The 12,995-nt window shown below is 36.9% G+C and overlaps 1 protein-coding gene across 3 annotated transcripts in view; it reads left to right on the top strand.

Annotated features, from left to right (window-relative positions):
* The window catches only part of SMG1 (SMG1 nonsense mediated mRNA decay associated PI3K related kinase), a 65,483-nt gene that overhangs the window by 42,615 nt on the left and 9,873 nt on the right, over window positions 1-12,995 (top strand). For all 3 annotated transcript variants that reach the window (XM_027468827.3, XM_027468829.3, XM_027468828.3), the window contains 19 exons: window positions 138-282; window positions 550-688; window positions 994-1,224; window positions 1,323-1,500; window positions 2,296-2,457; window positions 2,752-2,969; window positions 3,163-3,317; window positions 4,310-4,532; window positions 5,355-5,601; window positions 6,199-6,428; window positions 7,006-7,254; window positions 7,647-7,785; window positions 7,874-7,983; window positions 8,967-9,185; window positions 9,608-9,798; window positions 10,389-10,561; window positions 10,952-11,231; window positions 11,925-12,197; window positions 12,317-12,551. In XM_027468827.3, coding sequence (XP_027324628.1) covers window positions 138-282; window positions 550-688; window positions 994-1,224; window positions 1,323-1,500; window positions 2,296-2,457; window positions 2,752-2,969; window positions 3,163-3,317; window positions 4,310-4,532; window positions 5,355-5,601; window positions 6,199-6,428; window positions 7,006-7,254; window positions 7,647-7,785; window positions 7,874-7,983; window positions 8,967-9,185; window positions 9,608-9,798; window positions 10,389-10,561; window positions 10,952-11,231; window positions 11,925-12,197; window positions 12,317-12,551 — 3,797 coding nt within the window. The remainder of the gene's footprint in view (window positions 1-137; window positions 283-549; window positions 689-993; window positions 1,225-1,322; window positions 1,501-2,295; window positions 2,458-2,751; window positions 2,970-3,162; window positions 3,318-4,309; window positions 4,533-5,354; window positions 5,602-6,198; window positions 6,429-7,005; window positions 7,255-7,646; window positions 7,786-7,873; window positions 7,984-8,966; window positions 9,186-9,607; window positions 9,799-10,388; window positions 10,562-10,951; window positions 11,232-11,924; window positions 12,198-12,316; window positions 12,552-12,995) is intronic.

The following is a 12,995-nucleotide window of genomic DNA, read 5'->3' as shown; positions in this document are numbered from 1 at the left end:
AAATTTTGACTCTTTGGGAACTGGTGTAGCCAAAAAGAATTGTGTACTTACAATACTTCAATATTATTTTGTAAGTTGAGGAAACTAGAATTATGTTTTACGTCATAAAATATGTTATTCTGTTTGTTTTGTTACAGTAAATATTGGAGTTGGAGAACCTGATTTTATCTTGGGACAGCTGTATCACTTGTCTTCAGTACAGGCACCTGAAGTGGCCAAGTCTTGGGCAGCCCTGGCTAGCTGGGCTTATAGATGGGGCCGTAAAGTAGTTGATAATGCCAGGTAAATTCATTCTAACATTAAATATATACAGCATAACAGATTCTCCTTTTTAAGACAAAACCTAGCATTGTATTTATTATTACAGTTCTCTGCGGTCAGAAGACACACATGAGCAGGGAACTATTAATATTCTCATGCCCTTTCTAAAAAATTTATTTCTGAGCTCTAGGATGAGGATTTATTCTTAAAGAAGTTATTTACATTCAATGTTCATGGGCTCTGCAAATATGAATATACTGGGAATCAATAACTTGTTACATGTTACAGTCAGGGAGAAGGTGTTCGTCTGCTGCCCCGGGAAAAATCTGAGGTTCAGAGCTTGCTTCCAGACAACATTACAGAGGAAGATAGAGAGAAAATCTATGGGATTCTCGGTCAGGCAGTGTGTCGTCCAGCTGGGATTCAAGTGAGTGTAAATTTGGTTGCTTAAACGTTCACCTTTGCTGTGAAACTTATTTTTCCTCTAGTTGTCATTCGTATTAACACTTGTAACTGCTTTGTAGTTAAAATTCAGATAAATGCACAAGTTTTCTAAGAAAACAGCTGTTAACTAAGTGGTAACTCATCTGTTCTAAGGACTGTGGTAGGACAGTGATGTAATACAATTGGGTGCGTTGCCCAAACAAAAAAATGGATTTGCAACTAATATGTGCTTATATAAAAGGTTGGGAGACTTAGTCAAAAATCTGTTCTCTCTTTATTTGCATTTAGGATGAAGATATGACTCTACAAATCACTGAAAATGAAGACAATGAAGAAGATGATATGGTGGATGTTATATGGCGTCTGTTGTTAACAAGTTGTCCCTGGCTTTCAGATCTTGATGAAAATGCAACAGAAGGGTTAATTAAAGTGTGGAGGAAAGTTGTAGACAGAATCTTCAGTCTCTATAAACTCTCCTGCAGTGCATATTTTACTTTCCTCAAACTCAATGCTGGTCAGGTTAGTGTCGTGCTGATTAGCAAAGTTCAGTTGCAAACATCTCTAAATGATTATGTGAACTATATACTTAGCTTACAGAAGTATTTCTTTCATTCAAGGTTCCACTTGATGAAGATGATCCTAGGCTGCATCTAAGAAATACTTCTGAACAAAGCACTGATGATGTTATCGTGATGGCAACCTTAAGACTATTGCGGCTGCTTGTAAAACATGCTGGGGAACTTAGACAGTATCTAGAGCATGGGCTAGAAACTACACCTACGGCTCCTTGGAGAGGTAGGTATATGTTACTTAGCTGTTAAATTACTTTTGCATGCCTTCACTAAATATAAGCAGGAAGTTATTCATTGCACTTTCATAAAATTTTGATTTAAACTTCATGGAGTGAAAGCATTTGTCTAGTAAATAACTTTATTCATGGTGTTCTTCCAGTTTCTGGCATGCATTCTGATTGTAGAATACGTAAACAGCACTGATTCTCCACCTGTCTTGAGACATTGAAAGGAGAAAGAAAATGTAGTTTGTGAAGTATTACATTATTTTACCACTCAAAATAATGTATTTTTTTCCCAACTACAGTTCAGAAAAACATACGAGGCTAAAGCCAGATGTCTCAGTAGTTGTCTGTCACTGCACTACTGTTTCAGATTGATCAGGAATTTTCCCACAGAATGTTATTGAGTCAAAGTTTAGAAGGCAGCAGAGGAGGAGGTCAACTATTGCAAAATCAGGCATTCATTTGAAACATCCGGTTACGTTAATTTCAGGAACTACTAGTGTGACTCCCTTATTTTTTGAAAAATCATAAAACATGTAATGTGTGAAATTGAATTTCTAGTGTTTGACTAAAGGATTTATAAGTTTCATCTGATGTCATGCTTGTTTGAGTTGAAGGAGAAAGCAAGTAATTGCCTACATTGTGAAAGACCATTATTTAAAGCCAAAAGAAGCTTTTGGGAAACTAGACATTTACATTCTCTTAATGCATGAGAGGCTTTTAAAAAACAAAAATTAAATGTATCATCTGAAGTGTTCAGAAATGATTCGGTATGTTTTTTCTTGTTTATGAAGGTATTATTCCTCAGCTCTTCTCCCGCCTCAATCACCCAGAAGTTTACGTTCGTCAGAGTATTTGCAACCTACTCTGTCGAGTGGCTCAAGATTCTCCGCATCTCATACTGTATCCTGCAATAGTGGGAACTATTTCACTTAGCAGTGAATCCCAGGCCTCAGGTAAGGAGGAAAAATCAAAAATTCAAAAATATTTTAGCCATATTGAATATACTGGATAAAGTGATTATTTTTTTTCAGTGACTTTGATACTTTCTATCTTAAGAACTTTGGTATTTTGTAACCTTCCTGAAGCCTTTTATTTTTGATTTACCAGTTTGGCAAATAAGTTCTCAATTTTATTGTTAATTATTGGCCAAGTACATGATATAACACAGGGCTCTGATACTAAATGAAGTATCACCTGATGTAGGTAATATTTTAACATCCTTTATTTCCATTTTTTTCCAAATGTAGGGAACAAGCTTCCTTCTGCCATTCCTACTTTGCTAGGTAATATTCAAGGAGAAGAACTGTTGGGTGGTGAATGTGATGGAGGGAGCCCCCCAGCTTCCCAAGAAAGCAGTAAGGATGACACAAAAGTTGGATTAAATGAAGATCAAGCAATGATGCAAGACTGTTACAGCAAAATTGTTGAGAAACTCTCTGCTGCAAATCCAACAATGGTATTGCAGGTAAATAAACCAAATGTATGTTACTTGTGTTCTTCGAACCACAAAATACGTACTTCGTGTAACTTGTGTAGGGCTGCTGAAAACTTGGTGCATCTTAGGTGCTTTTTGGCTGTCATCTTTCTCAAGTTGTTCATGTACAATGATAAGTCATACTAGTACTTCTTAAAAGTAATTGGATTTTTATTTTATACAGGTTCAGATGCTAGTGGCTGAGCTGCGCAGAGTTACGGTTCTGTGGGATGAACTTTGGTTGGGAGTTTTACTGCAGCAGCACATGTATGTCCTCAGAAGGATTCAGCAACTGGAAGATGAAGTCAAGAGGGTCCAAAACAACAACACTCTAAGGAAGTAGGTTTTTCTTTTTTTTTTTTTTTGCATAATTCAAGTAAAAATAGTAACTAAAATTGTTGTTAGTGAAGGATATTATCAAAAAACTGATCAAGTGTTGCTCCTAAATTTTACCGTCCTAGCTGCTGCTTTGTAAGCTACTGACCTTATTCAAAAACATTTTGAAGCTGCGTGCATCCAGTACTCCAATGAAACAAGAAGCAACAACAGAGTCTGCCTGTGAACCTGTGTTGGGATTTCATTAGTAATAATGTTAGAACCCAATGCGTATTGAGTTGTGGTTTGTGATCCTATAGTTCCCCATTTCCAAAGTTTTTCTTATAACTCAGCTGAGATGAGGACAAACATGTTGATGGGTGAGACCTGTTTGGAGTTTACAGTAAATGCACATCGTTGGAGTACACAGAACATCATAATTTCCTTTTGATTTTCAATGTTGAGCAGGTCTTTATCTGTTATCTGGGTTCTCCTGTGAATGGATTAATGGAAGAAGAAAGCCATTCACTGGACACTTGGCTAAGCTTAAAAACACCTCTTGAATTCTACAGTGAAGTCTGAAATGGAATAGGAGAACAGGGCAATCAGTCATCCTCTTCCCCTTCTTTAGGGTGGGGTACATCTTCGGGAATTAGTAGTTAAGAGCTTTTTTAATAATGATAATTAGTTGCTTAGGATGCTTTAAACTCCCTGGGCTTCTCCTTTAGGTCTCCAGTGGTTTAAAAAAAAAAACCTCAAAAATTTCAGTTTGAAAAACAAAATATGATTCCGTGTAGCAGTCATTTCATGTGGAAATAAATACTGCTTTCCATTTTAAGATGGTCATTCTTAAAGACCTCATTGTAGAGGGATAATTTTTGTGACTCGGTGATCTTGGAGGTCTCTTCCAACCTAGATGATTCTGTGATTCTGTCTCATTTGCACTCTATTTTAATGCTTTGCTTTTGAAGTAATTTGTTTCAATGGAGCTAAAAGGATTTTTATTTTTTTAATAGAGAGGAGAAGATAGCAATCATGCGTGAAAAGCATACAGCTCTAATGAAGCCCATTGTATTTGCTTTGGAACATGTACGGAGCATCACTGCAGCTCCTGCGGAAACTCCTCATGAGAAATGGTTTCAGGATAACTACGGAGAAGCAATTGAAAATGCACTAGAGAAACTTAAGAATCCTTTGAATCCTGCTAAACCTGGAAGCAGCTGGCTCCCATTTAAAGAGGTATTATATACAAGACTAAGATTATAATGTAGAGACTCTCCACACTATTATTGCAGCATGTGCTTGTATCACTCCGTAGTATTGTATTGCTATTGTCTTGGCATTTCAAAACTGCTGCCTGAAATTTTGTCTTCTCTGCAATCACCTTAGGTATGCTTCACGCTGAAGCACAGTGACTTCTAACTCTATAATGAATGGTACTGATGCCTCGACTGTATGCCTTATTGCATATCTATCGCCAGTGTAATTATTTTACTTTTTAAAATTCTCTATCTTCTGGTGTCTGTGATCCTGTCAGAAAAAAGGGCAGTGGGCTTCAGGTTTTTTGGTCAATTATGTGATCTTCTTTCTCTTCAGTTCCCTAATAAACTACCACAAATATGTATTTGTGTTGTCCACATGGATATCCATAGCCAACCCAGTGTTTTTTAAAAAAAAAAAGCCTGATAAAACTTGTTTTGCAAACAGACTTCTTTTGTAGTTCTTTCTGCTTTGCAGAACAAGCAGGCATGCAGATACGTAAACAGGATGTTACTGAAGGTTGCTGTCTTTGTCCACAACTGAAATTCAGGAGCAAACTTCTTGAGGAGTTTGGTTTACTGTGACTTTGGTGTTTATCACTTGCTGCTTAAAGGATGCTTAGATTTTGTCACCTTCATCCTAAGCTATAAAAGGATTAATAGGGTGCCAAGGGTGAAAAGCAATTTCAGAAAATCTCCATGCTTTCTGGAAGAGAAAATAAGATGTCTTTTTTTTTTTTTCATTTTAATATTAGCTGTTAAGGTTAACCTCAACCTAAATCAAAAACTTTCTTTGTAATAGGTTATGCTAAGTTTGCAGCAAAGAGCACAGAAACGAGCTAGTTACATTTTACGGCTTGAAGAAATCAGTCCTTGGTTGGCTGCCATGATGAACACTGAAATAGCACTCCCTGGAGAAGTATCAACCAGAGACACAGTCACAATTCATAGTGTGGGCAGCACCATCACAATTTTGCCCACCAAAACCAAACCTAAAAAGCTGCTTTTCCTGGGTTCAGATGGGAAGAACTATCCTTACCTGTTCAAAGGTAAGAAATTGTTTTTCTCATAGAAGTTACTGTTTCTTTTTACAAACGACACAGACTATATTGGAGTTGGAAAGATACGTAGTTACATCTACCTGCATAATACTGAATAAACGTTTGGTCCATCTACTCACTCTTCCTTTTGTTCTACCTCATATATATTTATATATTTAAATATATATATTTAAAGATTTTTGCCTTCCAAAGTTGAAAGTCAGGGTTGTTTCAGATCTTTTTTTCAAGGGTAGCATCAGTGTGTTCTGCCTGCACACTGATTAAAGTATCTGGGCACACTTTTCCAGAAGCTTAAGGTAGCACCCAGAAGGGAATTCTTGAGACTTCTTGCCTTCCCCATTAGGGAAAGACCTGTTCACTGTGTTAGTTATTGTGTGTACTGTTCACAGACAGCTGTGATAACCGATTCTAGTATGTAAATGCTATGTCAACATTTTGGTTTAGGCTGAACTATTCACCCTTCATCTGCATAAATTATAAAGCTATTCATAGTCTGAAATGAAATAGGATTTCAAAAAATACTAAGTTTTGAGCTTCAAGAAAGGTATTCTTCTTGCCTAGAAACTAACTTTTAAATTAACACAGGTCTGGAAGACTTGCATCTAGATGAAAGAATCATGCAATTCCTATCAATTGTGAACACAATGTTTGCTACCATTAACCGTCAAGAGACACCGAGGTTCCACGCAAGGCACTACTCTGTGACACCTCTGGGAACAAGATCTGGCTTGATCCAGTGGGTGGATGGAGCTACACCTTTGTTTGGTCTTTACAAGCGGTGGCAACAGCGGGAAGCTGCTTTACAAGCACAAAAGGTAATGGCAGTACTCTCTGACATCTAGGACAAATCAGAAGGGCAGCATTTATTCTCATTTGCTTTTGCAATTCTAAACAGCACAGTTCTAAAAGATGTGGGGTTTGTTCACAATTAAGCGGAATGGTTCTGTGTATTTGTATCTATTGGGATTTTACCAGATGTCAAAGAAATTGTGTATATATCTTGTATATTTACTTATATGTATGACAGTATCTAATATAAATATACTTTTCTGTCATGATAATTCAAGGAGAAATGTTTTCAAACAAATAGTTAAAATTGGTTTAAACTGTTTTAATTTCACATCTCATTCTCCACTCCTTTTCCATTTTCAGTGTAGTTTTTATGGTGGTGTTTCCAAAATTGACCTTGGCAAGAGTAAAGTTAGGCCAAAATGTAGTGTTTTCAGTATCTTGAGTTTTTTTTAACTATTGAACTTGAAAATAATTCTCTGAGCCATAGAAGTCATTGTTGTTAGAGTTTATTTCGTGTTATTCTCATGTGGAATGCAGGAAACTTCTCTGTGCTAATGTGAACTGTGATATGTAAACTAACATTTTTTTAATCTCCTTTAGGCTCAGGATTCTTATCAGACTCCTCAAAATCCTGGAATAGTGCCTAGGCCCAGTGAACTTTATTACAGTAAAATCGGACCTGCTTTAAAGGCTGTTGGGCTTAGTCTTGATGTGTCACGTCGGGACTGGCCCTTGAATGTCATGAGGGCTGTTCTAGAAGAACTGATGGAAGCAACTCCCCCAAATCTCTTAGCTAAAGAGCTCTGGTCATCATGTACTACACCAGATGAATGGTGGAGAGTTACGCAGGTAAGTTACAACTATCTGTTGCCTTTTAAAGGTTGTGCTTTGAATGGGATGAGGGGCAAAAAAGGCCTGGGATGTGTTCAATCAATTGATGCTTCTGAGTTAGGTGAGCTAGCACTGCTGAAGTTTCAAGTAACACGAAATGTTGGTAGGAAGTGTTGTAGTTGTACCATCTGGAATAAAAAGTGGGTGTATACCTGATAGCTCTACAGTATTAAACTAGGTTTATCAGCCTAAGAAATGAAAACTCTTGTAAGATATCAAATAGGAAACAGCTTGGAAAAAGTTGGTTTTGATTTGTCTTACACTTAAAATAATGTTTTAAGATGGTAGTCAGTCCAGTGTGTTGGCAGAGGATTCCCACAAATAATTTTTTCCTGAAACTCTCTTTAAAGTCGTATGCAAGATCCACTGCAGTTATGTCCATGGTTGGCTACATCATTGGTCTTGGAGACAGACATCTGGATAATGTTCTTATAGATATGACTACAGGAGAAGTTGTCCACATAGATTATAATGTTTGCTTTGAAAAAGGTAATTTAAAAAAATGCCTTATATTATTCTAATAAAAGGTTTCCTTTCCTGGTAATTAAAAGAAACAACTTAAAATTTTATCTTAAAGGGAAAAGCCTTAGGGTACCAGAGAAGGTTCCATTCCGGATGACACACAATATTGAAACAGCACTTGGAGTGACAGGAGTAGAAGGGGTTTTCAGGCTTTCTTGCGAACAGGTAAGTTCAAAAACTTGCAGAAAAAAAAAAAAAGGCTATCAAATATTGTCTTAGATACCTTTATGTATCAACAGCAGAATGCTTAATAGAAGCCTTGATATTCAGGTTGATTTACCCTTTTACCCTTCTGGAATATATACTTGGCTAAATACTCACTTTCATCAAATATAAGTAGTTTGATTAAGATGAACTTGGAAGAAAACGTAATGGCCCAAAACTAGACTGTTCGCTCTATATTCTTTTATGTAAATTCAGTGAATTACTACTACTAAGTAGCTAAAATTATTGGTAAATTTCTGATGATATTCAGGTTTACTAAAAGAATTCAGACGGAATGGAATTTAAGAAGATACTGATTCATGCCACATAAAGGGAATATTTTTTTGAGCTCTAATATAAAGTCTTAGCAAATGCATTCCGGGGCTTTGTTTTTTTCCCTAAAGGTGTTTTCAGTCTTGGTATTATCTTATTTTCTCATCCATGCTAAGTAGATAAGGTGGCTTTTCATAAGAGTTGTGGCTGTGACAGTTTTCTGTTTTGTGGCTTAGTCTTATAGATGTACTTTTAAAAAAAGTTAGTGGGGGGAGGACAAAAGGGATGTGACATGAGCATGGTTATCTTCTTACTGTTTGACACCAAACGAATAAAGATTAAATGCCTTGAAGTTTTTCAGGACTCTTTTATAAATGTGACAGAAGGTTGTTCCTTTTTTTTTTTTTTAAAGCTCTGAACAAAAGAGTTTTTTTCAAGTGGCTGTTGCAGAAGTTTGTGTGGAAGGCTAGAATGCAAACTTTAGTGTTAGTGATGTTAGTACAGGTTAGTTGTGTTAGTATGTACTGTGGTGCTCTTCCTGTGTTTGAGGTGTTTAGGAATAATTGATGGATATCTGTAGCTATTCAAACATGGTACTTGAAATGCAAAATTCCACTCCTCTGCAAGGATAACTCCAAATCAAATGAGTCTGTTTAAAATACATGATACAGGTCCTTCATATCATGCGGCGTGGGAGAGAGACTTTGCTTACGTTGCTTGAAGCTTTTGTTTATGATCCTCTGGTGGACTGGACAGCAGGAGGTGAAGCAGGATTTGCAGGAGCTGTCTATGGTGGTGGTGGCCAGCAGGCTGAAAACAAACAAAGCAAAAGAGAAATGGAAAGAGATATTACACGTAGTCTCTTCTCTTCAAGAGTGGCTGAGATAAAGGTGAGTTCGTTACAATGCTTTTTGATTATATAACTGAAGTAGCCTGTGTGCTCACACTTGGTTTATTTGCATTTGAGGGTGCTGGAAACAGGTGGTCATTTGTTAGAATTATTTGACAAAATCTATTGAGCTAAACAGCATTTGTTTTTTAGGGAGGTGCTTATATGGAACTTGCCAGTGTTTAGTTTTCCCTTTTGTGTGCTTAACTATAAAACATGTTTTTTTAATGTTTGGCCTGAGGCTAGGGGTAGAAAAAATAGATGCTTAGAGAGAGCAATCTAAATAATTTCCTTTAAGCTTTAGACCTGTGGCACTGGAGGTAGTCCTAGATGAACTACATCACTGAAGTTAAGTGCTGTCATACATTTTCTCTTACTGTTTGAATTAAGTACAGTTCTCTAAGTTCTGTATCTTGTTTTTAGGTTAACTGGTTTAAGAACAGAGATGAAATGCTGGCTGTGCTTCCAAAATTGGACAGTAGTTTAGAAGAGTATCTGAACCTGCAAGAACAGTTGACAGATGTAGAAAAATTGCAAGGAAAACTACTGGAGGAGATTGAATTTCTTGAAGGTGCAGAAGGAGTGGATCATCCCTCTCACACACTTCAGCACAGGTACATTTGAGCTAGGAAATCTCATAGTAATGTAGTTGTTAGTTTAGTATGTATTTGTAAGCTAAGTGTTAAAAATGTGTTTGAAAGAGATTAATAGCTGGATAAAAGCTATTCTTACAGTAAACAAGTTGTTCCTTCTACAGAAGAACGATTAAATCCATTTTCCTGATGAACATTCTTACGTCCTAGACCTTATATTCCATCAGGATAACCTCTGCCATTCCATGTTGCACATTTGACTCACAAGGCAAGACAGAATATGTTGAAAGCTGGCTACCATTGGATTAACTGCATAGATGCATATATCAATAAATGCATTATTGATATATAGTACAAAAGTTCTTGCATTTGTTTGTAATTCTTAACTTTATTCTTCAAGTTTAGTTAGAATTGATCAATGATTTCAAAATTGCATGTATGTGCAGTTGTTTTGTAGGAACACAATTATTAACAACACTTAGGTAATAGATGAGAATGTATTAATTTTCTGGTCAACAAGTTAGTGCAGTATTGTTCAATATAGTTTTGTATTTAATATATCTAAGTGCTATTTTCTTGTAGTACTTGATTCTTTGGCTTCATTAATTCAGGTATTCTGAGCACACACAATTGCAGACTCAACAAAGAGCTGTCCAGGAAGCAATTCAGGTGAAGCTGAATGAATTTGAGCAGTGGATAACACATTACCAAGCTGCTTTCAATAACTTAGAGGCAACACAACTTGCAAGTCTGCTTCAAGAAATCAGCACGCAAATGGACCTAGGTATAAAGTGGTGATGGTGGTTTTCTTTGTCTTAGTGGTTTGAAAAATAACTGGACTTCAATATCAGACTTGGGCTTTAAATTAGAGGATACTCAAAGACTTGTATATATGAAATGAAAAAATGGGGTGCTTCAAAGACTGATTTAGAGCACTTCAAGGTTTCTCTTCTTAGCTGCCTGAAGCAAGTTGTCCATCTTGCCCTAGCTGTACATGAGATTATTCACTTGTGTTGAGATCAAAATTACCAATATGAATTCTTAATACCTCCTTTACCACAGGTAAAAGACTGTTATTTTCATTAATGATGTTAATGCTTAGTATTTGTATGCTGTAAAACTTGTATGTTTCAAAGATAAGTGAAACCTAATTTTCAAATGTCTGTCTTTACAGGTCCTCCAAGTTATGTACCAGCAACAGCGTTCCTGCAAAATGCAGGCCAGGCCCATCTAATCAGTCAGTGTGAGCAATTAGAAGGGGAGGTTGGTGCTCTTCTGCAGCAGAGAAGATCTGTTCTACGTGGTTGTCTTGAACAATTGCACAACTATGCAACAGTGGCTCTTCAGTATCCAAAAGCTGTGTTTCAGAAGCACCGAATAGAACAATGGAAAACTTGGATGGAAGAACTTATCTGTAACATGACAATAGAGCGTTGTCAGGATATCTTTAGGAAGTAAGTTGGCAGAATAACGGATTGTTTGAAAAACTTAATTGTCAAGCTACTTGAGGATTTCAATTTTTCAATTAAATGCTTTTGCAAGGATTAATCTAATTATAAAGCAAAACAAGATTAAGTTGTAATTCTGGAAGTCTGAAGAGAGACAAAAAAAATGCATTAAAAATACTGATCTGGAGTTTAATCTGTCTGCCACAGAAAGAAAAACCCAGTGACGTTATCCTGTATTAAACAGGCCTTAGGATAGTGGTATTTGGGGTTTTTAGGAACTTCAGTATTCAAAAATCACTTAAACCAACTAAAATTTATTTTCCTCTTATGTCAGGCTTTCAAGCATTTTTTTTTCCTCCTGAAGTCAAGGCCACTTCAGAATTATTACTGGTTAGCTTGCAAGATCTAGATTATGTTCAAGAAATACATTTATTTCCTATTCCTTACCTTCTGATCCTCCTTTGTCCATATAACTACTGTTTGGCCTCTCTTTGCAAATAATTTTGAAATAAGGTGCACAGTGAATTTATGATAGTGTCACTTTGGTAGCCGTCAACTGCTGTGGTATTTCAGATTTGATACGAAGTAGGTGATATAGTAACTGCTCAGATGTGGAGTATTTTTCTTCCCCATAGAGCAGAATGCAACATGCTAGAGCTTGAGAAGGGCGAATTTTGTCATTGTATTTTTGCTTTACAGGTATGAAATGCAGTACGCTCCTCAGCCACCTCCAAGTATGTGCCAGTTCATAACTGCAACAGAAATGACTCTGCAGCGCTATGCAGCAGATATAAATAGCAGGCTTATCAGGCAGGTGGAGCGTTTGAAACAGGAAGCAGTTACTGTACCTGTCTGTGAAGAGCAGCTGAAAGAAATTGAACGTTGCATAAAAGTTTTCCTCCATGAAAATGGAGAGGAGGGCTCATTGAGCTTAGCAAGTGTTATCATCTCTGCTCTTTGTACGCTGACAAGGTGAGCTGCCCGTTTTGAATTTTTCTGTATGCATTCATGCTTGAGACCATGTAAAAGGAATATTCATAGCTATGTGGAGAATGCAGTATCAGACAGATCATCTGTTATAATCTGTCCAGGCGAAATCTAATGATGGAAGGTGCAGCATCTAGTGCTGGAGAGCAGCTGGTTGACTTAACTTCAAGAGACGGAGCCTGGTTCTTGGAGGAGCTCTGCAGCATGAGTGGGAATGTCACGTGCCTTGTGCAGCTGCTGAAGCAGTGTCATCTTGTACCCCAGGACTTGGATATTCCTAACCCAGTTGAAGCATCAGAAGCTGTTCATTTAGCTAATGGAGTATACATCTCACTTCAGGTGATACTTATTTTTCTGTAATATCTTCTTCCCTCATCTTCAACCTTCTAGGCCTTCTAAGCTCTGGAAAGCTTTTTATTCTTTTTCCCTGCTTAGTCCAGACAGTTTATCAAATCGTACAGTTAGTAATTTAACTCGCTCACATTTTCTTTTCTATGGTGCAACTATGTTGTTTTATAAAATTGATTTGCCAAGTGTGATTGGTCTACACACCACTAATCCTCTGCTGAGGATTGCTGTAAGGTATTGCTGCTGTTGCTGTTGAAGTAGTTGTTGCTGCATTGTGCAAATGTTAGACCTTTGCGTTAGTTTGGGTTCTAATACGTTGTGGTTAAAATCTGCTGCTAAACCTAAATTTAGAGAGAACAATATTCCTGACTGTTCATGGGGGAAAAAAAAAAAACCTTGACCGACCTGCATCACGTTAGATTGTAGATATTTACT

This window comes from Anas platyrhynchos, chromosome 15, assembly GCF_047663525.1.
Source record: "Anas platyrhynchos isolate ZD024472 breed Pekin duck chromosome 15, IASCAAS_PekinDuck_T2T, whole genome shotgun sequence".
Taxonomy (NCBI): Eukaryota; Metazoa; Chordata; class Aves; order Anseriformes; family Anatidae; genus Anas; species Anas platyrhynchos.
The sequence above is the reverse complement of the archived record's forward strand: the minus strand, read 5'-3'. Positions and strand labels throughout refer to the sequence as shown.